The sequence below is a fragment of the Lithobates pipiens genome, unplaced genomic scaffold, assembly GCF_037356315.1.
Source record: "Lithobates pipiens isolate NorthernLeopardFrog02 unplaced genomic scaffold, aLitPip1_a1.2 Scaffold_16, whole genome shotgun sequence".
Lineage (NCBI taxonomy): Eukaryota > Metazoa > Chordata > Amphibia > Anura > Ranidae > Lithobates > Lithobates pipiens.
In genome coordinates, this window is record NW_027507748.1 from 35,819,546 (window position 1) to 35,844,472 (window position 24,927).

The 24,927-nt window shown below is 47.0% G+C and overlaps 2 protein-coding genes across 10 annotated transcripts in view; one reads left to right on the plus strand and one right to left on the minus strand.

Moving 5' to 3' along the window:
- The window catches only part of TMEM39A (transmembrane protein 39A), a 78,855-nt gene extending 63,372 nt beyond the window's left edge, over positions 1-15,483 (plus strand). For 7 of the 9 annotated variants that reach the window (XM_077479726.1, XM_077479727.1, XM_077479725.1 and 4 more), the window contains 3 exons: positions 2,344-2,400; positions 8,519-8,639; positions 14,720-15,483. In XM_077479726.1, coding sequence (XP_077335852.1) covers positions 2,344-2,400; positions 8,519-8,639; positions 14,720-14,953 — 412 coding nt within the window. In that variant the 3' untranslated portion in view covers positions 14,954-15,483. The remainder of the gene's footprint in view (positions 1-2,343; positions 2,401-8,518; positions 8,640-14,719) is intronic. The other 2 variants (XM_077479733.1, XM_077479734.1) reach the window with 1 other exon arrangement.
- A 2,160-nt stretch (positions 15,484-17,643) lies between these two features.
- The window catches only part of MPZL1 (myelin protein zero like 1), a 39,051-nt gene continuing 31,767 nt past the window's right edge, over positions 17,644-24,927 (minus strand). Inside the window, 1 exon segment of the mRNA XM_077484408.1 lies at positions 17,644-17,693. Coding sequence (XP_077340534.1) covers positions 17,644-17,693 — 50 coding nt within the window.

Sequence of the window (24,927 nt, forward strand, 5' to 3'; positions counted from 1 at the left end):
TACATCCCTTGTGACAGCAATAAAAGTGATCTATATATATTTTTTTAAAGAAACCGTGTAAGAATAAAAAAAAAATATATTTTTAAAGTGCCCCACCCCCCTTTGCTTGGACACAAAAACTAACGTTGGCATATGCAGTTTGCTAACGATGTTCACACCACACATATGAGATATTGCTGCGAGCAGTATAGAGAGGGCAACCATTCTATCTCCAGACTTCCTCTGTAACTCTAAACTGGTAGCCTGTAAAGGCTTTTAAAGCTGCACCTATTAAGATTTTTAGTTGCTGTTCATTGGCGCCATTCTATGGGCGTATGCAAAGAGTACCATGTTGGGTATCTATCCACCAATACCAACAATGGGACGCTATTCCTCCCACTGACGCCAATGATGGGGGACTATTCCTCCCACTGACACCAATGATGGTGGACTATTCCTCCCACTGACACCAATGATGGTGGACTATTCCTCCCACTGACACCAATGATGGTGGACTATTCCTCCCACTGACACCAATGATGGGGGACTATTCCTCCCACTGACACCAATGATGGTGGACTATTCCTCCCACTGACACCAATGATGGTGGACTATTCCTCCCACTGACACCAATGATGGTGGACTATTCCTCCCACTGACACCAATGATGGTGGACTATTCCTCCCACTGACACCAATGATGGTGGACTATTCCTCCCACTGACACCAATGATGGGGGACTATTCCTCCCACTGACACCAATGATGGTGGACTATTCCTCCCACTGACACCAATGATGGGGGACTATTCCTCCCACTGACACCAATGATGGGGGACTATTCCTCCCACTGACACCAATGATGGGGGACTATTCCTCCCAATGACACCAATGATGGGGGACTATTCCTCCCACTGACACCTAAGATGGGGCTTCTCACACTGACCACCATGTGTGGCTGGAACAGTTTCGACTTTCATTGGCCACAGTCCGGCCCCCCTCAAGTCTGAGGCACAGTAAACTGGCCCTTTGTTTGGAGACCCCTGCTCTAGTGCTTAATATATATATATATATATAATTTTATTTGGGGTTCTAAGTAGTTTTGTAGCAAAAGATTATTACATGTAGGAGTTAAGTGTGAAATACTGTAGGCATGGGAAGGTTAAAGCGGAGCTCCACCCACATAGGAAAGTTTTGTTTGTTTGCCCCCCCCCCCCCCCCCGCAGACACATTTAGCACCTTTCGGGGGCAAGCGTGTACCTAGTTTTGACAGGTACCAGCTCCTACTCCCAGCTGATCTCACTACCGCAAAGTCAGCCTGGGAGATCGGTCCTCCTCCTCCTTCCCCCACCACCGCTGGGCCATTCACAAAGCGCAGCACGCTTTGCTCATGTGCAGTATGGAACCGGCTGCTGGTTTCCCTTAGTGGAGTTGGCGGCGGCAACCCCCCGTCAGTCAGTTGAAAAATCTGCTCAGGTGAAGACACCGCTGGATTTGTGGACAAGTGTTCTAATATTAAAAGTTGCCAGCAACCGTATTTGTAGCTGCTGACTTTTAATTTTTTATTTTTTTTAAAAGAGCCTAGAGCTCCACTTTTAAAGCATATGAAAAGCAAAGAAAAAAACAACAAGAAATATAGTGCAGCTTACCAGTCCTTAGATGGTGGCTGCATTCGTTTTCTCTTGGGTTTTCGTTCACTCACTGTACTGTGGAAGAGAGCCGCGTTGTCTCTTTGTGCCACGTACACACGATCGGATTTTCCATCGGAAAATCTTGTTTTTTTCTGACGGAATTCCACGCAAGCTTGGCTTGCATACACACGGGTCACACAAAAGTTCTCTGAACTTTTGACCGTCAAGATCGCGGTGACGTACAACACTACGACGAGCCAAGAACATGAAGTTCAATGCTTCAGAGCATGCGTCGAATTGTTTCCGAGCATGCGTAGGAATTTTGTGCGTTGGAATTGCTACAGACGATCTGAATTTTCGATCTGAGCGTTTTCCGATCGAAAAATTGAGAATCTGCTCTCAATCTTTAGCTGGCCGAAATTCCGCCAGGAAAAATTCCGATGGAACATACACACGGTCGGAATTTATGACCAAGAGCTCGCATCTGATTTTTGCTGGTGGAATTTCCAATCGTGTGTACAGGCGTGAGGTTGCTCTCCAAATTTGGACTTCAAATCCCCCCCCCCCTCCCCCCACTCACCTTCCCCCACTCACCTTCATTACATGGGAGGGAATTCGGTAGTTCCCAGCTGGGAAAGCTGATAACATTGTTTGAAATTTCAGTTCAGGGTGCAGAAACTTGCAAGCATACTGGATTTTCTGGCAGGATCAACTGATATTTTTTCTGTAATTTCAGAAAGAAAGGTCTTAGCCTGAAAAAGAAAACAAATACAACCACCACATCTAAGGACCGGTATGCTGTAGTATATTACATATTTGTTATTAGGTTTAGATGACCTTTAAAGCAGAAGTGTAGTTTTTTAGTTTTTTTGTTAGGCACACTCGCCTGTTTTAAAGCCGTCCTCCATGGCTTTGCTGTCTGGTCATGTGAGGTCACAGGCCCTCTTCTACTGCTGTGGGTGGGGCCTAAATGGCGCAGAGAGCGGCACCTTGTAATGACACCAGTGAAGGGATCTTCTGGAGATTTGGTCCTATGATGGCCATACATGTTTTAATTGTATCATTTGATCTATCAAATCTGCAAAAATCGAATTGCCGTTCCCTTCCGATCAATTTTAAACTCAATTTAGATCCGATTTAACCCCCTCCAGTCTGGGCCAGTTCTGACATTTCTTTTTATACATGTAAAAATCTACAGTTTTAGAAAATTTACTTCAAACCCCCAAACCTATATTCTTTAAGCAGAGGCCCTAGAGAATAAAATGGCGGGCTTTGCATTTTTTTTTTTTTTTTTATTTCACAGCGATATTTCACAGGGGAAAAAAAGTATTTGATTCTCTGCTGATTTTGTATGTTTGCCCCACTGACAAAGAAATGATCAGTCTATAATTTTATGGTCAGTTTATTTTACCAGTTAGAGACAGAATAACCAAAATATCTAGAAATTCGTTTCAAAAAAGTTATCAATTGATTTGCATTTTAACTACTTCCTGCCTGCCGACCATCAAATGATTGCTGGGCAGCGCGGCAGCTCTCGTTCTGGGTGGACGTCATATGACGGCCCTCCAGAGCGACCGATCTCGTGCGGCGAACGCAGCCGCGCCATGTTGCTAGGACACGGTGCGACCCTGATCTCCTGTAAACACCCTGATCTCCTGTAACCAGCTCTTTAACCATGTGATCGGCTGTGTCCAATCACAGCCGATCACATGTAAACACGGAGAATGCCGGTAATCTGCTTTCCTTGCCTCACATTGACAGAGTGTGAGGAGAGGAGGGCCGATGAGCGGTATCTCCTCACAGAGGACATCTAGGGATGTAATCGGGGGACTGATCAGGGGCGTAACTATAGGGGGTGCAGCAGTCGCGACCGCAACTGGGCCCTGTGCTGCAGGGGGCCCACGCAGCCCCCTCTACATATGGCCGGCAGCAGCATAGGCAGCTAGGGGTACCAGTGCACCATGCACACGAGTGGCTGGAGGTGGAGGGTGACTAGTAGAGCTCCATGCTCGACTATCACACTGGCTGCTCTTTAGTTGTGCATTCCCCGCATGACCTGTGTCCTCGGCCGGCTCCTCAGAGTACCCCTCTCCTGCTCCGTGCATTGCTGCTCAGTCTGATGTCTGTTCTCCCCAGCCAGAGACCCGCCCCCCCCCCCCCAACCCCCTCCCCCCGAGTCCGGCCCACACTGCACTGCATACTTCTCCCGGGTAAACAAACTTTAAGCACACAGATGCAGTACAGCCCTATGAGAGCCAGCTCCCCGGAGGACACTGCAGGCTTGTCTGCAGACCCCCTCCTCCCCTGTCATACACAGATGATGAAAGGTCTTTCTGGGAGATATGCTGATCACCCATCCAGCACACTGGATGGAGCCCAGGCCAACATGGATGAGTGCGCGGCCTGCAGCTTGGTCATGGTGAGTGAGAGGACTCCATCCTCCACACACCATTACTTACCCCCTCCATCTCCCCCTGGGGACAGGGGCCCCTTCTCACGTGGGGACAGGGACCCCCATCTCCCCTGGGGACAGTAACTTCATCTGCCCTGGAGAAAACAACCTCATCTCTTCTGGGGACGGGGACCCCATCCTGCCTAGGGACAGCCCCCAATGGGGCACCTAAAAATTAAAAAAAATAAAATAAAAAAAAACTACTGATACCAGTGGTGGAACTACAGGGCTCACAAAGGTCATACCTGTGACCACGCCCTGGAGTTCCACCGCCGGACTCAGAGGGAAGGGCCCTGGCTGGGGTTCAGGGGGGCCCTTCATGGTTTCCTGCATCAGGGCCCTGAAGGTTCTAGTTACGCCCCTGGGACTGATCATCAGTGCCCTGATTACAATTGAGTGCCACCAATCTGTGGCCACATGTGTCATCAATATGTGGCCATCAGTAATGCCCACAGGTGCCGCCCACCTGTGGCCACATGTGCCGCCCACCTGTGGCCACATGTGCCGCCCACCTGTGGCCATAAGTGCGACATATTCGTGCCTCCTCATCAGTGCCCAGAAGTGCCACTTAATCAGTGCTGCCTCATTAGCGCCCATCAGTGAAGGAGAAAAATTACTTAATTACAAAATTTACTGACAACCTAAGGGGAAAAAATGTTTTTTCAAACTTTTTTTTATTTATTTTTGTTTAGGGAAAAAATAAAAAAAACCCAGGAATGCTTAAATACCACCAAAAGAAAGCTCTATTTGTGTGAATAAAATAAAAATTTTCCATGGTTACAGTGTAGCATGACTGCGCAATTGTCAAAGTGTGACAGCGCTGAAAGCTGAAAAATGGCTTGGGCAGGAAGGGGGTGTACCGTATATACTCGAGTATAAGCCGAGATTTTCAGCCTCTTTTTTGAGGCTGAAAGTGCCCCCCTCGGCTTATACTCGAGTCATCGCTGTCTGCCTGCTCGATCAGCGTGTCGAGCAGACAGACAGCGGCCATTCTATTCTAATTCAAAAGCCGCGCCTCCGGCTCCGCCTTCGCCTGTGATAGGCGGAACACTGAATTTCCCAGCAGCCTGTGTTCCGCCTATCACGGACATCCGCTCATCCTCGTACTACGGACGAGGATGAAAGGATGGCCGTGATAGGCGGAACACAGACTGCTGGGAAATTGTGTTCCGCCTATCACAGACAGGGAGGCGCGGCATTTGAACAGGAAAATGGGCGCCAACGAAGAGCGGTGATCCTGGGACGGGACCGGACGGAGGCTCGGCTCGGGACGGGACGGGACCGGACGGAGTCTCGGGACGGGACGGGACCGGACCGGACGGAGGCTCGGCTCGGGACGGGACGGGACCGGACGGAGGCTCGGGACCGGACGGAGGCTGGGGACACAGGTAGGCTGGACACACAAGGCCACACACACACACACACACACACACACACACACACACACACACACACACACACACACACACACACACACACACACACACACACAGGGATGGATGGATGGATGGATGGACGGACACACACACAGGGATGGATGGATGGATGGACACACACACACACACAGGGATGGATGGATGGATGGACACACACACACACAGGGATGGATGGATGGATGGACACACACACAGGGATGGACAGGCATATCTCACCCTCGGCTTATACACGAGTCAATAGGTTTCCCAGTTTTTTGGGGGTAAATTGGGGGCCTCGGCTTATACTCGGGTCGGCCTATACTCGAGTATATACGGTAAGTGCCCGGTATTGAGGTGGTTAATGAGTATTTGACCCGTTCGAAAAACATGACTTAGTATTGGTGGCAAAACCCTTGTTGGCAATCACAGAGGTCAGACGTTTCTTGTAGTTGGCCACCAGGTTTTGCACACATCTCAGGAGGGATTTTGTTCCACTCCACTTTGCAGATCCTCTCTAGGTACTTAACCTGCCTGGCGGTTTTCCCGCGTCTGGCTTTCAGTACCATTAGCGGTAACCCCCAAGCCACACTGGGGATTGCATTGCAGGATCCTGGCGCAGGTTACTTACCTTGTCCCCAGGATCCTGCCGTGTCCTCCGCCCGATTCCTCCTGTGTGGCGGGCTCCGTTCCCTGCGAGCGTCTGGATGCACGGGGGCAGAGCCCGGCAGCAAATTCAAATAGAAAATTCAGAACACATACAGTACACTGTAATCTAACAGATTACATTACTGTATGAAATCCTTTCACATCCCTTTTGTCCCCAGTGCTTTATCCAGTGCCCTGCATGCAGTTTTATATTATATCTAATGCTCTTTCTGCCTGGAAATTTGAGATTGTCCATAGCAACTAAAAAGTGTCCCTTTCCTTCAAAAGTGGTGTTAGACCAGCTAGAAAACAGCGATAATTAGAACACTTACAGAATTGAGCGATAGTGGATCATGGGGAAATGAATTTTATTATTATCATATTGCTATTTTTTATACTTATTTATAAAAAAAAAATAACTATATAAATATATACATATTTATTTATAGTTATTATATTATAATTTATGATTTTGTGTTTAAAACTTTATCATACCAGGGATATCTACTAGACTGTACTAGGTTTGTACAGGTTTAAGTGTGTTATTGCTAAGAATTACAGGTGTACAATATAAAACGCCAAATTTCTATGCAAAACAATTGTACCGGTTTGAGAGGCAAAAATCTGACATAATCATACCGCCAGGGTGGCTACGGTTTCGAGGCTGACGTTTGTTAACTCGAAACATTCAGCTCCATCCACATATTTTCTATGGGATTAAGGTCTCCACTCCAGGACCTTTTTAATGGGCTTCTTCTTAAGCCATTCCTTTGTTTCCCTGGCTGTGTGGTTTGGGTCATTGTCATGCTGGAATACCCATCCAAGACCCATTTTTAATGCCCTGGCTGAGGGAAGGAGGTTCTCACTCAAGATTTGGCACTGAGTCGCTTTAACTGGCAATTGCACGGTCGTGCGACGTTGTACCCAAACAAAATTGACATCCTTTTTTTTCCCCCACAAATAGAGTTTTCTTTTGGTGCCATTTGATCACCCCTGCGGTTTTTATTTTTTGCGCTGTAAAAAAACAAAAGCGACAGTTTTGAAGAAAAAAAAAGCATTATTTTTTACTATAATAAATATCCCCAAAATTATTAAAAAAAAAAAAAAAAATTTCCCTCAGTTTAGGCTGAGATGCATTCTACATATTTTTGGTAAAAAAAAAAATCACAATAAGTTTTTAAAGGGATGTACCTGTACGACCATTTGCCTGTCCGTGCCATTCTGCCGACGTACATAGGCGTGTGCCGGTCGGCAGGTGGTTTAAAGGCCTTCTAGTTCATCAGTGCAATATTTGTGCAGCAGTTTATCAAATGCTAATTTTCTGGAGAAAATACTCTTTAATAAATTTTAGTGCACACAAACACATTATAATACCCAATTTTTTGGTAAAAAGTAAAGGATGATGTTACACCGAGTAAATAGAACCCAAACATGTCACACTTTTGAAATTGCGAACGCCTGTGGTATGGCGACAAACGAAGGCACCGGAAAACTCTCTATAGGTGACGCTATAAAAGCCAGAACAGGTTACCAGGTTGGTTTAGAGTTACACAGGAGGTCTGGTGCTAAAATTATTGCTCTCGCTCTGATGTTTGCGACAATACCTTACATGTGTGGTGCAATCCCCATTTACATATGCGTGCGAGAACTACGTGCGCATTCACATTTGCGTTTGGCACTTGAAAAAATAAAACTTTTATTTTTTTTAAAAAAATATTTTACACTGTACCTTTTTAAAAATGTGTTTTATTAAACTTTATTGTTATCACAAGGGGTGAACAACCTCCCCTGTGATAGCATGGCCCATGGCAGGTCCTCTTTATGGATAGATGTGGGGTCTATTAGATCTCCAGCGAATGTAATTAATCCGAGACCGGTTTGATCAAATGCTTTGATGCACACAGTGAGACCAGGAAGACCTCTGAGCACATTAATTTCCTGATTAATTCCCCCCTCCCCCCTCTATCTAATGGCCCAGGAAGCAACAGCTATTGCCCAAAGTTGGGCATTAAAATTCTTATTGGCCTAGACCTAGTCCTGGCAGGCGGAGTGGGCACAGAGTGGCGCCCTCTACAGGGGCCCCTTATAACATTACAACACCACGCTGACCCCCCATGAGGCAGAGGCTGGAAGGGGTGACTTTTTATTTTATTTTATATGTCTCGGGAACTTTACTAGCAAGGTATTACCACCTAGAGTTTCCAGCTCTACAAATCTGCCATGGGAGTCTCGCTCCCGCTGCTGCGTTCTGCAGAGTGGGAAACGGGAGCAGTTCAGAAAGGAAGAGGGGGGAACCCCGTGTAAGGCTTTGATTGGGAGGGGTATGTACTGTCATCTACGTTTATTACAAGCCCATGTATCTGTCATGTTAAGTAATCTCTCTCTCTCTCTCTATCTAGCTGGTCAGAAAGCACAGTGTGGCCCCAGGGCGTCCTGGTACGACACAGCCGAAGCTTATATAAAGCCGTGGGACCCTATAATGTAGCAGTGCCTTCAGATGTCTCTCACGCCAGATTTTATGTAAGTAGAGCCTGATGGACAACGCAGCTTTATTTACAGCGGAACTTCTGTCTTTTTTTTGTTTTTCATATTTCCATCTATTAAATCTTCTGCCCGTCTTGTTTTAACTTTGGATAGAAAAAAATATTTTTTCTGCTGTTAATCCCTTATACAGCCCACTTCCTGTTTCTTGTCTGGTCATTTGCCTAGGCTTATGACATCATGCAGAGCTCCCCTCTCTCCCTCTAGTGAGAGTTTTCCAAGAAGGGAGTGGGTGATGAGTCATAAGAGGGCCAATGAGAGCTGCAGAGCTGAAGGTGTGTGTCTGTGTAGATCCAGGAAGTGAACAGGCAGCAGCTTCAGCTGCCCACAGTTAAAATGGCTGCAGCCAGACTCGGCGGAGGGAGATTTCTGCAGCATACTTGTGCAGAATCACAGTATATATAAAATGAATATGCAAAGCGGTTGGAGGGAAGCTTCAGAATGGTAAAGATGTTTTTATTAAAAATTATGTGAGCAGACTGCAGTTCCTCTTTAATTGAATAAATGAAAAAATAAGTGTGCAAAACCTCTGATCATTAAAATCACAATGAAGGCAAACAACAGTGCGATACAAATAATATCGGCGTCAATAAATAAAACCACCAATAAAGTGGAAAAATACAATCATATCCAATATGAATAAAACAATGATAGAATAGAAATGAAGGTCCAATCCTAAAGGGATATACAGGGCTCCACTAGGGGGCGGTGTAGAATCGTGTGTGAAATTGAAATGCCACAGCTCCACGCGTTTTAGTCCCAATCACCTCGGACATACCCTGTTTCCCCCAAAAATGAGACCTAGCGTGATTGTCAGTGATGGCTGCGATATAAGCCCTACCCCCCAAATAAGCCCTACCCTAAAAATAAGATCTACAAGGACTTTAACTAGGGCTTATTTGGGGGGTAGGGCTTATATTGCAGCTATCACTGACAATCACGCTAGGTCTTATTTTAAGGGAAACAGGGTAGATATAGATAGACATAGATGTATGAATTCCCTTACCAGACAACCAGAATCTCACAGATTATAAGAGATCACTAGTAGGGGTGCACCGAATGGGTTTTTTGTTGCCAAAACCGATACCGAAAATGAAAAATACACTAGGCCGAAAACCGATACCGAAACAGCACCGATACCGAAAATGACTGTTTAAAAAATATTTTCATACAGCAGATGGTCAGAGACTGGGGACATGGTACAGGAGATGGTCAGAGACTGGGGACATGGTACAGGAGATGGTCAGAGACTGGGGGCATGGTACAGGAGATGGTCAGAGACTGGGGGCATGGTACAGGAGATGGTCAGAGACTGGGGGCATGGTACAGGAGATGGTCAGAGACTGGGGGCATGGTACAGGAGATGGTCAGAGACTGGGGGCATGGTACAGGAGATGGTCAGAGACTGGGGGCATGGTACAGGAGATGGTCAGAGACTGGGGGCATGGTACAGGAGATGGTCAGAGACTGGGGGCATGGTACAGGAGATGGTCAGAGACTGGGGGCATGGTACAGGAGATGGTCAGAGACTGGGGGCATGGTACAGGAGATGGTCAGAGACTGGGGGCATGGTACAGGAGATGGTCAGAGACTGGGGGCATGGTACAGGAGATGGTCAGAGACTGGGGGCATGGTACAGGAGATGGTCAGAGACTGGGGGCATGGTACAGGAGATGGTCAGAGACTGGGGGCATGGTACAGGAGATGGTCAGAGACTGGGGGCATGGTACAGGAGATGGTCAGAGACTGGGGGCATGGTACAGGAGATGGTCAGAGACTGGGGGCATGGTACAGGAGATGGTCAGAGACTGGGGGCATGGTACAGGAGATGGTCAGAGACTGGGGGCATGGTACAGGAGATGGTCAGAGACTGGGGGCATGGTACAGGAGATGGTCAGAGACTGGGGGCACGGTACAGGAGATGGTCAGAGACTGGGGGCACGGTACAGGAGATGGTCAGAGACTGGGGACACGGTACAGGAGATGGTCAGAGATTGGGGACACGGTACAGGAGATGGTCAGAGACTGGGGACACGGTACAGGAGATGGTCAGAGACTGGGGACACGGTACAGGAGATGGTCAGAGACTGGGGGCACGGTACAGGAGATGGTCAGAGACTGCGGGCACGGTACAGGAGATGGTCAGAGACTGCGGGCACGGTACAGGAGATGGTCAGAGACTGCGGGCACGGTACAGGAGATGGTCAGAGACTGCAGGCACGGTACAGGAGATGGCCAGAGACTGCAGGCATGGTACAGGAGATCAAAGCAGCCTCACCAGTTCCCCCTCAGATGCAGCCTGCCTGATAAAAATACATGCACAGTGTTTTCCATGTATTCCAATGGCTTTAGTTCACACCATGCAGTCAGTTTCTGGTGCGGAAACTGACTGCATGGTGTGAACTAGAGCCATTGGAATACATGGAAAACACTGTGCATGCATTTTGTGCAAAAAAAAAAAAAAAAAAAGAAGCACACGGAACTGCATCTGGTGTGAACTGGCCCCAAGCAAGCTAGCTGGTTCTGTTCCAACAGACTTCTATTGGGAATACTCATATCGTTACCTCTACTAGCAATAACTTAACCCTTCCCCATTCTATCACATGGCGATAAAAACCTAGCTGGGTCAAAATCAAGATTATTATTTTTTTTTTTATATGGCCAATGAAGGGAGTACAGCCTTTGTCCTGTGACCTGGTTTATATAGCATGGCTACATTCACACAAGTGGCCAGAGGTAGATAGTCTCAGAGGCAAACAAATGACTTTTGGATGCAGCAGCACTGTGGGCACAAAAAACTTTTCAATTGGGTGCGGACAAAACTCTGCAGTAATGCTTGCCCTGGGCACACTCTTTCTCCCTCATGCAGCTTGCCAGTGTCTAAATGCAGCCTTACCCATGCCCGGATCAGAGCGGTGATCTCCGTGTGTCACGGAGCTGTGCATTGAATTGCCCGGGCGGCTGTAGTAACAATGTCCCGCCTCCTGTAATCATGTCAGGCTGATTCAATGTCCCGCCATTGGATCAGTGTACCGTCTGTCACAGGAGTAACATTGTTACTACAGCCGCCCAGGCAATTCAATGCACAGCTCCATGACAAAGAGATCACCGCACTGTCGGGAGGGAGGAAAGGAGGAGGGAGGAAAGGAGGAAGGAGGAGGGAGGAAAGGAGGAGGGAGGAAAGGAGGAAGGGAGGAGAGGAGGAAGGGAGGAGAGGAGGAAGGGAGGAGAGGAGGAAGGGAGGAGAGGAGGAAGGGAGGAGAGGAGGAAGGGAGGAGAGGAGGAAGGGAGGAGAGGAGGAAGGGAGGAGAGGAGGAAGGGAGGAGAGGAGGAAGGGAGGAGAGGAGGAGGGAGTAAAGGAGGAGGGAGGACTGGGGACGAGCCAGGAAAACACCCCTGCAATGGGCGGCACCAGGGGGTGGAGGCCCGCCCAGGCCCAGCCCCATTATCGGCAAGATTTTCCTTTCGGCAATTTGCCGAAAACACAATTTTCGGGCGATATGTTTCGTCGCATCCCTAATCACTAGCGCAGGATACACCAAATGGTCATCTCTTATCATCTGGAGATTCTGGTTATCTGATAAGGGAATTCATATATCTACAGTGCATCCGGAAAGTATTCACAGCGCTTCACTTTTTCCACATTTTGTTATGTTACAGCCTTATTCCAAAATGGATTAAATTCATTATTTTACTCAAAATTCTACAAACAATCCCCCATAATCAGAACGCAAAAAGTTTTTTGAAATCTTCGCAAATGAATTAATAGTAAAAAAAGGGGAAAAAAATACTTTGAAGCACCTATGGCCTCAATTACAGCCTCGAGTCTTTTTCAGTATAAAGCCACAAGCTCGGCACTCCTATTTTTGGGCAGTTTCTCCCGTTCTTTGCAGGACCTCTCAAGCTCCATCAGGTTGGATGGGGAGCATCAATGCACAGCCATTTTAAGAACTTTCCAGAGATTTTCAGTCGGGTTCATGTCTGGGCTCTGGCTGGGCTACTCAAAGACATTCACAGAGTTGTCCCGAAGCCACTCCTTTGTTATCTTGGCTGTGTGCTTAGACTAGTCTCCCGGTTCCGGCTGCTGAAAAATATCCCCACAGCATGATGCTGCCACCACCGTGCTTCACTGTAGGGATGGTAACAGCCAGGTGATGATCGTGTCTGGTTTCCTCCACCCAGGATGCTTGCCATTCAGGCCAAAGAGTTCAATCTTTGTTTCTCATGGTCTGCGAGTCCTTCGGGTGCTTTTTGGCAAACTCCAGGTGGGCCGTCATGTGCCTTTTACTGAGGAGTGGCTTCGGTCTGGCCCACTCTACCATACAGGCCTGATTGGTGGAGTGCTGCAGAAATGATTGTTCTTCTGGAAGGTTCTCCTCTCTCCACAGAGAAATGGTGGAGCTTTGTCAGAGTGACCATCGGGTTCTTGGTCACCTCCCTAAGGCCCTTTCCCCCGATCGCTCAGTTTGGCCGGGTGGCCCACTCTAGGAAGAGTCCAATCATCTTCTATTTACGGATGATGGAGGTCACTGTGCTCATTGGGACCTTCCATGCCGTAGAAATATATCTGTACCCTTCCCCAGATCTGTGCCTCCATATAATCCTGTCTTGGAGGTCTACAGACAATTCCTTGGACTTGGTCAATTTCATGGCTTGGTTTGTGCTCTGACATGCACTGTTAACTGTGGTACCTTATATAGACAGGTGTGTGCCTTTCCAAAATTAAATGTGCAATTAACTGAATTTACCACAGATGGACTCCAGTCAAGTTGTAGAAACATCTCAAGGATGAAAAGGTTGAAACAGAATCCACCTGAGCTCAATTTTGAGTATCATGTCAAAGACTGTGAATACTTCTGTACATGGGATTTTTTTTTTACTTTTAATAATTTTGCTAAGATTTCAAACAAACTTCTTTCATGTTGTCATTATGGGTTTTTTTGATTTGTAGAATTTTTAAGAAAATACAGAATTTAATCCATTGTGAAAAAAGGCTGTAATGTGACAAAATGTGGAAAAAGGTGAAGAGCTGTGAATACTTTCCGCACGCACTGCAAGTCCGAGGTGGTTGGGACTAAAACACGTGGAGCTGTGGCATCTAATTTTCACACGCGATTCTACGCCGCCCCCCTAGTGGAGCCCTGTATATCCCATTGGGATTGGACTTTCATTTCTATTATATCGTTGTTTGCCTTGTATTGAATTTGACTTTTTGACTATTATGAATATTTATTGATGCTGATATTTGTATCACTTTATTGCACTCCTGAACGCTGCGTAGTGCGCGCCCGCTACTCTGCGCTCTGTGCGTAGTGCGCGCCCGCTACTCTGCGCTCTGTGCGTAGTGCGCGCCCGCTACTCTGCGCTCTGTGCGTAGTGCGCGCCCGCTACTCTGCGCTCTGTGCGCGCCCGCTACTCTGCGCTCTGTGCGTGCCCGCTGCGCTCTGTGCGTAGTGCGTGCCCGCTGCGCTCTGTGCGTAGTGCGTGCCCGCTGCGCTCTGTGCGTAGTGCGTGCCCGCTGCGCTCTGTGCGTAGTGCGTGCCCGAGTGCTGTGCTCTGCTTGCCCGCTGTGCTCTGTGCGTAGCGCGTGCCCGAGCGCTGTGCGTAGCGCGTGCCCGAGCGCTGTGCGTAGCGCGTGCCCGAGCGCTGCACTCTGTGCGTAGCGCGTGCCCGAGCGCTGCACTCTGTGCGTGCCCGCTGCGCTCTGTGCGTGCCCGAGCGCTGCGCTCTGTGCGTAGTGCGCGCCGCGCGTACTCTGTACACAGCGCACCTCCAAGGGCTGCGCTGGGGGGGGGGGGGGGGTGCATCTCAGATACAACCAACCCTGATGCTGCCCGCGATGAAATTGGGTATGACCCCTCTGCCTTGGATGATCTGAAGATTTACAGCTGTGATGTAGGCATACCATTGCCTTGGTACAAGAAGTGGACTGCTATTTTTTTAGGAGGATCTCGAGAGTTCAGGTTCATGTTCAGCTTTAAACACAGTTGTTGAGAGTTGTATATTTATCAGGTTGAGGATGATTGGCTCATTGAGGTTTTTTTTTTCTGTTCTTGTAGTTTCTATTCCACCGGCCGTTACGGCTCCTCAATACCCTGGTGGTGATGGAAGGCAGCCTGGTGCTTTATCAGCTTTACTCCCTGATCCGCTCCGAGAAGTGGAACCACACTCTGTCCATGGCGCTCATCCTGTTCTGCAACTACTACGTCTTATTCAAACTTCTACGGGACAGAATAGTATTGGGAAGAGCTTATACTCACCCCCTCAACAGCTACGGACTCAAACCCCACTGAAAACAACCAGGCCGGTGCAGTGGACTTTTTTTTTTGTTTTGTTTTTGTAGGGGGTGGAGAATGTAACTGCAGATGGAAAAAAACAAAAAAAAAACAGAAAAAATATTTTCATACAGGTCTATTTTTTTCCTCTCAATGTTTATAAATATTTAAGATATTTTATATTTTGTATACTTTTTTTTTTTTTTTTCTTGTGGTCACCGGTTTGGGGAGAGCTATCCCAGCAAATGTACCAAAATGTCTTTTGGTTTTATAATGCAGGTATTATTGTATACATATACGATTGTGTATGTGCATGTCCTAGGAGGAGACATTGCAGCCTGACCGTCCTCCCCAATATCATCCAAAAAAAATAATAAAAAAAATAAAAATGGAGGGAGGGCGGGGCAGCGCGGTGTTACAAGCGGCCCTGTAGAGGGCGCCACTCTGTGCCCAGCAAATTTCAGTGCCACTTGCCTGTGTTTAATGATGGCAGAGCTTGATAGTATTGACAAAAAAACAATAATAAAAAAGACAAATAATTTTCATAATTCTTTGGGTGGTGTTTGCTTAAGAGAATGTTTCGTATGAGTACTTATTTTTTATTTATTTTTCTCCTTTAATAAATGAAGGTTAGTTGATGGGAAAATCGAACGACTAAAAAAAAAACAAATTGGGGTATTGATGTTGCAGTAGTCCATTTTCTGTATTAGTGGTTGAAGACTGACAGATGAAATGTATACAAAATAATACAAGCAGTCATTAGTTAAGAAACAGGGCCACCACGTCCTTAACAACCAATGACGTTTCAGCTGTCAGTAGGGATTTCCTTTCCCCGCAGTGGGCTCCGCCCCCTCCCGCACCGGCTCCGCTTTTTGAGTCTTCTGGCGATGTGCTTCTTCTTCTCCGGCTCCTCTGTGGGCAGCTGCGGGGTGACGGATCTGCCTGCTTGGTGAGTAGTGTGTCCTGCACTGAGACTGGCTTTGCTGCTGCAGAACTTCTTGGAGGGGGAGGGCAGGTCTGCTGGGAGTGGTAGTGCAGTGATTGACCGTGTGTGAGTTTCCAAATACCCTCCTTCCCCCCCCCCCCCCTCTGCCCAAAACAATAACACCCCTCCCTGCCCCCCCCCCCCCCTAAACAATAACCCCCTCCCCACCTTTCCACCCAAAAAAAAGTTGGTTATAAAAATGTAAAAATGGGCATCGGTATTGGCGAGTATTTGAGGAAAAGTATCGGTACCCAGTCTTAAAAAAACTGGTATCGGTGCAACCCTGGTGTGCAAACTAAAAGAAATGTTACTGTATGTTTTCTAACTGATGAATTCCTGTATCATTATCGGCATCTAATGGCCAGAATGTGGTACGTTTTCTCATTGAGATGTTTCAGAGGACTTTACCACATTTCTGCCACTAGATGGAGCTAATGATAGAGCAAATAATCTTTTAAGGTGAAATTTCATTTGCACGACTGTTTCTGTCATGAAAAACGACAAATCAGATTGCATTTATTGCGAGTTAAAACCACTTTAGTTTCCAGGTAGAAACAACCTTGTCTTTTTTTTTTTTTTTTTTTTTTTTATTATGATAATGGAAATAGTAAAGGACAGTATAAAGACCTCCATTCATTGGTTGGCCAAATGTCAGAAACCTTTGTGTAAACCAGTGTTTCTCAAATACAGTCTTCAGGCCCTCCCAACAGGTCATGTTTTCAGGATTTCCCTCAGATGAAACGGCTGTGGTAATTGCTAAGGCAGTGAAACTGATCAAATCACCTGTGAAAAATAATGGAAAACCTGAAAACATGACCTGTTGGGGGGGCCTGAGGACTGGATTTGAGAAACACTGGTGTAAACTGAAAGAAATTTCACTGTATGTTTTATAACATTATTGCCTATATCATTAGCTCCATCTAGTGGCCAAAATGCAGTACATTTTCTCATTTAAGATATTTTAGAACACTGTACTGCCACTAGATGGAGCTAATGATACAGGAATGAATCTGTTGGTAAAGCGAAACTTTGTTTATCTTGCAAGAATGTTTCTGATGTGAAAAAGGACAAATCCCAGATTACATTTTGAATTTATGACAAAGTTAAAACCACTTTAGTTTCCAGACAGAAACAACTTCACTATTTCCATTTTATCATTTTTTTTTTCTTATAAAGTTGTTTCTATCTGGAAACGAAAGTGGTTTTTAACTCGCAATAAGCGTAAATTGCAATCTGATTTGTCGTTTTTCATGATAGAAACATGAAATTCCACTTGTCGTGCAAGTGGAATGAAATTTCACCTTATATGGTTTCTAACAGATTTCCTGTATCTTTAGCTCCATCTAGTGGCCGAAATGTGGTATAGTTCTCTGAAACATCTCAATGAGGTAATATACCGCATTCTGGTCACTAGATGGTGCTAATGATAAAGGAATTCATCAGAAAACATACAGTAACATTTCTTTTAGTTTGCACAGATGTTTCTGACATTCGACCAAGGAATGTTTTATAAATGGACCTCTTTAAGTTGTCCTTTATCATAATAATAAAAAATAATTATAATGAAAATGGTAAAGGACAACTTAAAGCGGTCCATTCATAAAACATTCCTTGGTCGATTGTCAGAAACATCTGTGCAAACTAAAAGAATTTTTACTGTATGTTTTCTGATGAATTTCTGTATCATTAGCGCCATCTGGTGACCAGAATGTGGTATATTTTCTCATTGAGATGTTTCAGAGAACGATGCCACATTTCGGCCACTAGATGGAGCTAAGGATACAGGAAATAGTCAGAAACCATAAGGTGAAATTTCATTCCATTTGCACGACCGTTTCTGTCATGAAAAACGACAAACCCGATTGCAATTTGTGCTTATTGCGAGTAAAAACCACTTTAGTTTCCAGATAGAAACAACTTTATCATATTAAAAAAAAAATATATATATATATATATATATATATTGAAAATAGTAAAGGACAACTTAACAGGGTCCATTAATAAAACATTTGGCAAATGTCAGAAATATTTGTGCAAACTGAAAGAAATGTCACTGTATGGTTTCTAACAGAATTCCTGTATCATTAGCGCCATCTAGTGGCCAAAATGCGGTGTATTTTCTCAAATTGCCTTTCAGGACCACCTTGGAGAGAGCGCAGCTCCGCCCATTTTCCAGGGATCAGATGCAGCCTTTAAATCCCTCCTCTTCCACCATGGCTTCAGTTATTGTGTTTCCTCCGCCATGGTGGAAGCGCATGCTGGACCCAGGGAGCTGCGCGCTCTCCAAGGTGAAGGGAGAAGGCTTACCTTTTTGTGTTTTGTTGTGAAGTGACCATCCCAGCACCCCCCCCCCCCCCCAGTACGGACGGGGGGGGTGCCGGAGTCCCCAGTCTCTCCAGCTTAGGGGATGCAAGAGCCTGCAGGAGGCGTCAGTGTCTATGTGCCCGGGGTCCGCTGGCATGGCCCTGGTGGTTGGGCAGGTGCCACTGCTGGTCAGCGGCGCATCCCGCATGTCTGTTCCGGGTCCCGGCCAGCGGGTGATGTCATGTCCGGTGTTGCAGCTTCCTGCGGGGGCGTGGCACAAGTGGTTCCATGCACCTGGAACACAGATACTGTGGGGGGAGGGGGCGGGTCTGTTGACCGGCGCTTCCGGTTCAAGCCCTTGTTGACGCCGGGACCGAGTAACTCAAAAACCCAGATTTTTTTTTTCCTCAGTACCCCGCTGCACTCTCTGCTAAGATGGTGGAGAGACCAGCGGCTAAGGCGGAAGCAGGCGCCCCAGGCATCGGTCAGGCCCAGGTAAGAGGGGTACCGTGGTACCTTTTTATTCTTGTCTATATGTGTTTTGTTTTTGGATCCTCCCTGCAGGGAGCCTGTGGCTGTACGGTGAGGTTACTCGGCTCGGACCCTGCAGTCTGGACTTGGCGGTTGCTGGGGAGATTGCCCTGCTCAGGGCACTGTGTCCTTCTGTCTGGTGGCGGTCTAGTTGTGCACTAAGGGTTGGAAAGTTGTGTCAGGGGGCCCTTAGGTGAGTTTAATTTTTTTCTCATTACAGGAAAAGCTTTAGGAAAACCCAAAAATTCAAACCCACAAAGTCAGAGAAAATGTCCTTCCTGCAAGAACCCCCCCTCAGAGATTCATGGCAGAAGGCAATGTGCCCGTCCTGTATGAAGGAATAGGTAGAAGAGGAAACATCCCAGCAATACAAGGATTTGTTCTCTTTTTAGTACGGGAAATTACAAACTCGTTGAGTTAGGTCAAGTCCATGCTGGTTCAGAGCCCAGCAGGCCAGGTTGAGCCCCAGCATCCACCATCCAGCCTGAGGGCATCCACCTCGAGACCAGTAGAGGTCGTGGGCTCAGGGGGTGAGGGGGCAAGTACTCTTCCCTCCCTCAGGGATTCAGACGCGGAGGAAGATGATAGCTGATATTATATATTTTCATGTGACAACACAGAAGAAATGACACTTGTCTACAATGTAAAGTAGTGAGTGTACAGCTTGTATAACAGTGTAAATTTGCTGTCCTCTCAAAATAACTCAACACACAGCCATTAATGTCTAAACCGCTGGCAACAAAAGTGAGTACACCCCTAAGTGAAAATGTCCAAATTGGGCAAAAGTGTCAATATTTTGTGTGGCCACCATTATTTTCCAGCACTGCCTTAACCCTCTTGGGCATGGAGATCACCAGAGCTTCACAGGTTGCCACTGGAGTCCTCTTCCACTCCTCCATGATGACCTCACAGAGCTGGTGGATGTTGGAGACCTTCCCCTCCTCCATGATGACATCACAGAGCTGGTGGATGTTGGAGACCTTCCCCTCCTCCATGATGACATCACAGAGCTGGTGGATGTTGGAGACCTTCCCCTCCTCCATGATGACATCACAGAGCTGGTGGATGTTGGAGACCTTCCCCTCCTCCATGATGACATCACAGAGCTGGTGGATGTTGGAGACCTTCCCCTCCTCCATGATGACATCACAGAGCTGGTGGATGTTGGAGACCTTGCGCTCCTCCACCTTCTGTTTGAGGATGCCCCACAGATGATCAATAGGGTTTAGGTCTGGAGACATGTCCATCACCTTTTACCCTCAGCTTCTTTAGCAGCGCAGTGGTCGTCTTGGAGGTGTGTTCATTAATCCGACGTGCCTCTTAGCAGAAAGAGATGGGGGAAGCATCATTAATCTCAATGCATTTCTTGAAACAATGTTCACTTCATCAGGAGTTTGCTGTTGCTGACAGGGTGTAGCTAATCATATTAGCGAGGGATCCAGAGTCTTTTGCAGCCAAGGACCCATAGGAGGCCTGGTGCCAAATTGGTGTCTGCTGGAGCCAAGGACCCATAGGAAGACCTGGTGCCAAATGAGTGTTTTCTGAAGCCAAGGGACCCATAGGAAGACCTGGTGCCAAATGAGCATCTTCTTATTGGTCCTTGGCTTCATCAATGCACCCCACTGGGTTTCATATGAATCCTCAGGGGTTGATGTGCTAGATTTCCCTTTGGGATGAGCGGGTTCATTGTGGCTGTGCATTACTTGTCCACTGTTCCTCATCCCCTGGAGTACCTTCAGGCCTGCTTTTCTTGTTTCCACAACCCCTGGGACAGACGCTGATTTTGTGGGTTCCATCAGATGTTGGGAATACTGTTCTGGATCCCTGGCTTATGTGATTACGGTAGCTGCACCCTGTCAGCAACATCAAACTGCTGATGAAGGGAACTATGTTTCACAAACCACATTGATGTTTCCCTTCTCTTTCTGCCAAGAGGCGCATTGATTATTGGATGTCTGTTTGAAGGACCATCAAACAACCCTGAAAAGAGGAAAATGTAAAAATATTTTTGGTGCATTTCATGCTTTTTTTCAAATAATTTTTATTTTGATATATTCTCTATAAAATTGATGACTTTTATACTTTGAAAAAAAAGTTTACCTAAACTTTTATATATATATATGTGTGTTTATATGACCTCCGAAAAGTCCCATGGGCAATTGATTTTTACTTCTCTGGAAGTTTTCGGGATGGAGGTACAACAAGGTACTCTTGTACTAGACCCAAGTGTTTTCTGTATGGTGTTCGGTGTCAGGTACGGCTACACAAGGAAGACTTCAACAATTGGACAGAAGGTGGGTATTTAGGTAGGTGGCGCCAGTCAGAAGAGTCTGCAGAACATTTAAATGGCAACTCTGTTTTGAATATAGAAAGTGTGTATATGTGTGTGTGTGTGTGTGTATATATATATATATATATAACAAAATACTTAATTTGTAGCAATTGTCATATATTAGCAGGCAATAAGAAAAAATTGGTTTAATTGTACAAACACTTACATATTCTCAATAACATTAGATTTCTTAGGCAGTCACATCATTTGTCCATCTGATCATCAAAAAAAAAAAAAAAAAAAGTCCCTTAAAAAAACCTGGCTTCACCCCTTTCCCCAGCTCGGTTTTCCATGGACGCAAAGATGAAAAATCAGTTGACTTGCACAGGACAAACTTCTTTTCTCCCCCCCCCCCATTTAAAATATTGAAGGATATGCTGTAACCTTTCTCTGTTGACTTTGGCCTTGGCTGCAATTTCTGCCAATTTGCCACTTTTGCCTCTTGCATCTCCTCTGAATGTACACTAGGTGGTGCAGTTGATTCATAGATTTCAGAAGCCAGTAATCCTGCTGCCTCTAGTGCCCTAAAATCCAAATCTACGTTCGAGATTTTTTGGAAATTAAAGGGAGTTTTACCAATGCAAAAAAGAAAAATTGCAAAATTTGCCTTTCTAGGCAAGCACAGCTTGGCCCACATTTCTTCTGACTGAAGATCTTTAGAGGTCCATTAGGAGATTTTGCTTGTTTGGCCTATGGGAACGGGCACCGGCTTTAAGAATGTCGATTGACCACCCCAGACAATAGTTTTTTTTTTTTACCCCCCTCCCCCAGGCCTCAGCCAGGAGTGAGGAGGGACCTACAATCATGCAAACCTTTCCTGATCAACCAAAGTGCCCCTTAAAGTAAACCTGTTGCTAGCATAAACAAATTGAACGATTAGCAATCTGTAAAAGAAACATTCAACATATTTTTCCAGCGGAGGGTGACTCAAGTCTTCCCTCTCCTGAAGAGAGCAGTGCTACTTTGCCTGTATGCTGTACAGTGCCTCCCTAGTGGACTATGTGGTTCTTCCCACTGACCACTGTCACCATTGTGTCATATAGTGACAGTTTGTGTAAGGAACCTTAGGGCCCAGAAGGGGACAAGTTATTCCACACCCCACAGCTAATCGTATAAGCCACGGATCCAGAATGGTACTCCCAACATCTGATGGATCCCAAAAAAAAGGAACGTCTGTCCCAGGCATTGTGGAAACAAGAAAATCAGGCCTGAAGGCACCCCAGGGGGTGGGAATGAGTAGACAAGTAGGGCTAAGGCACAGCCAGAATGAACTCCTTCATCCCAAATTGAAAACTTGCACATCAACCAACAGGATTCATATGAAAACCAGTGGGGTGCACTGATGGAGCCAACAAACCATAGGAAGACCTGGTGTCATGATTGTCTTCTGGAGCCAAGGACCCATAGGAAAGCCTGGTGCCAAATGAGTGTCTTCAGGAGCCAAGAACCCATAAAAAAGCCTGGTGCCTAATGAGTGACTTCTGGAGCCAAGGGCCCATAGGAAGACCTGGTGCCAAATGAGCATCTTCTGGAGCCATCAACCCATAGGAAGACCTGGTGCCAAATAAGCATCTTCTGGAGCCAAGGACCCATAGGAAGACCTGGTAGCAAATGAGCATCTTCTGGAGCCATCGACCCATAGGAAGGCCTAGTGCCTTATGAGTGTCTTCTTGAGCCATCGACCCATAGGAAGACCCTGTGCCAAATCTTTCCAGCAGACACTGACTGAAGTCTTCGCTCTCCTGAAGACTCCCCTGAAGACCCCCCCCCCCCCCCCCCAGTGGGCACTGTGGTTCTACCCACTGACCACTATGTCACCACTGTGTCTTATAGTGATGTAGCAGTCTGTGTAAGGAACCACATAACCTTTCAGTTCTTATTACATGTTATTTTAGATGCAGTAGTGTCATCACCGGGCCTCTCTGCTTCTCTAGGCAATGCAGGCAGATTATGGTTGGTGGGAGGGGCCGGCAGGGGCCTGTACATAGAGCTTCCTGAAAACATCACAGCACCCAGCCTCAGTACTCCTCTCCAGAGTCTTCAGCTCTGGTACAAGCAGTGGATGGGCTCTTGACAGGAGTTATGCAAATATTAAAATGCCTAGATGGGTGGGTATCAGTCTGGAGGAGTGGGTGTTCCTAGATATAGGTAACACCCACATGTGCTGCTAAGCCTCCATGACTGACAGTACTGAAATACAATGAATGAGAGGGGCGGGCCAGTGACAGACAGGCTGGGGAGGAAGAGGTTGGATGATGCTGGACGTCCTCCACTTTGATGCAGCTTCTAATGCACCTTGTGAGAAGCTCACAGTGTGCAGTGAAATCAGAGGAAGCGATCTCAGTCCAGGAGAGCAGCCGGGTACAACTGTACAAGACTGAAGGGATGGAGGTCAGCTTTAAGTTGAGTACAAAGCTCCTAATTTTACCGGCTGCCTCTCATTTAATTAGCATTGGGGTCCCTTTGACTCTGCTAATGATGGAGTTTCAGGGACTGGTATGTAGCTCTGTTATTATCGGCTCTTCTATCTTTATAAGCGTGTTCAGGCGGACATATGATGGCTCCGGGCCATTGATAATTATTGGGTGCTTCTGGATTGAGTTTGCAAACGCAGACATGTAAATAGTCTGCATTACCCTGCTTAACCACCAGGTGGCAGGAAAGATCTGTGTGTGTATACAGTAGGTAGTGCTGCTAAACCTTCTACTTGTGTATTTGGGGGTATCTACACAGTGGCATAGGGACTGCGGTGGTAGCCAAGGGGGTAGGTGCAGCCAAGGCTTTCTGCTCCAATGGGGACCCGGACTGCTCCCCCCACCTTACTCTTACAGTAGTAATACAGTTTTGCACAGTAGTTTCCCGGGGGAGGCTGGAAAAAGTTCCTCCATAGCAGAGCTGCGGCTGACAAGTATGGCGATGCTCAGTATAGGCCCGGCACTTGGTCATCTCTGCTGCTGTGCTCTTTGGAACTGTAAGTCTGAAGATGAATCTCTTTTATGCCCAGTAATGTGTCAGTGTAACACTTCCAGGTATTTATTACCTATCACCAGGGGGCATATCTACCGCAAGGCAAACAAGGCGTTTGCCTTGGGCAACATTTTTCGGGGGGGTGCAGGCAGAAGGCAAAGTATGAAGACTGTAGAGAAGCAGTGATGTCGCTACGGAGGTGTGGACTGCACATGGGTGATGCCCACCAGAGGGGTGACACCAGGGGCAGCCACAGATTAAGTGTTTGGTGACAGAGGAGCGAAGCAGAAGCGGGAGGTGGCTAAAGCCCTTGAGCCCAAAAGTAGCTTAATTGGCAGAGCAGGTCAGAGTCCCGGGCTATGATGGTGACTTGGCAGCCTCCATACATACAGTTGGTAGAAAGGAGGCGGCGGTAAGGCGAGAGTCCGGAGTCGTTTTTTCTGTAGAGGGATGGAAGAGTCTCCTGATGAGTACTGGGGCATAGGGGAGACCCCTTCTCCTCTCTCTACCTCCTGCCCCCTCCTCTCTCTCACCCCCTCACTTCTTTCTCAGCCCCCCTCTCTCTCACCCCCCCTCTCTCTCACCCCCCCCTCTCTCTCACCCCCCTCTCTCACTTCCCTCCCTCTTCACTTCTCTCTCACCCCTTTCTGTCACACCCCCCTCACTTCTCTCTCAACCCCCCCCCCCCCCCCACTTCCCTCTCTCTCACCCCCTCACTACTCTCTCACCCTCCTCTCTATGACCCTCTCACTTTCCTCTCTCACCCCTCACTTGCCTCTCTCTCACCCACTCCCCCATTTACCTCTCTCTCACCCCCTCTCTCTCCCACCCCCTCACTTACCTCTCTCTCTCACCCCCCTCACTTCTCTCTTA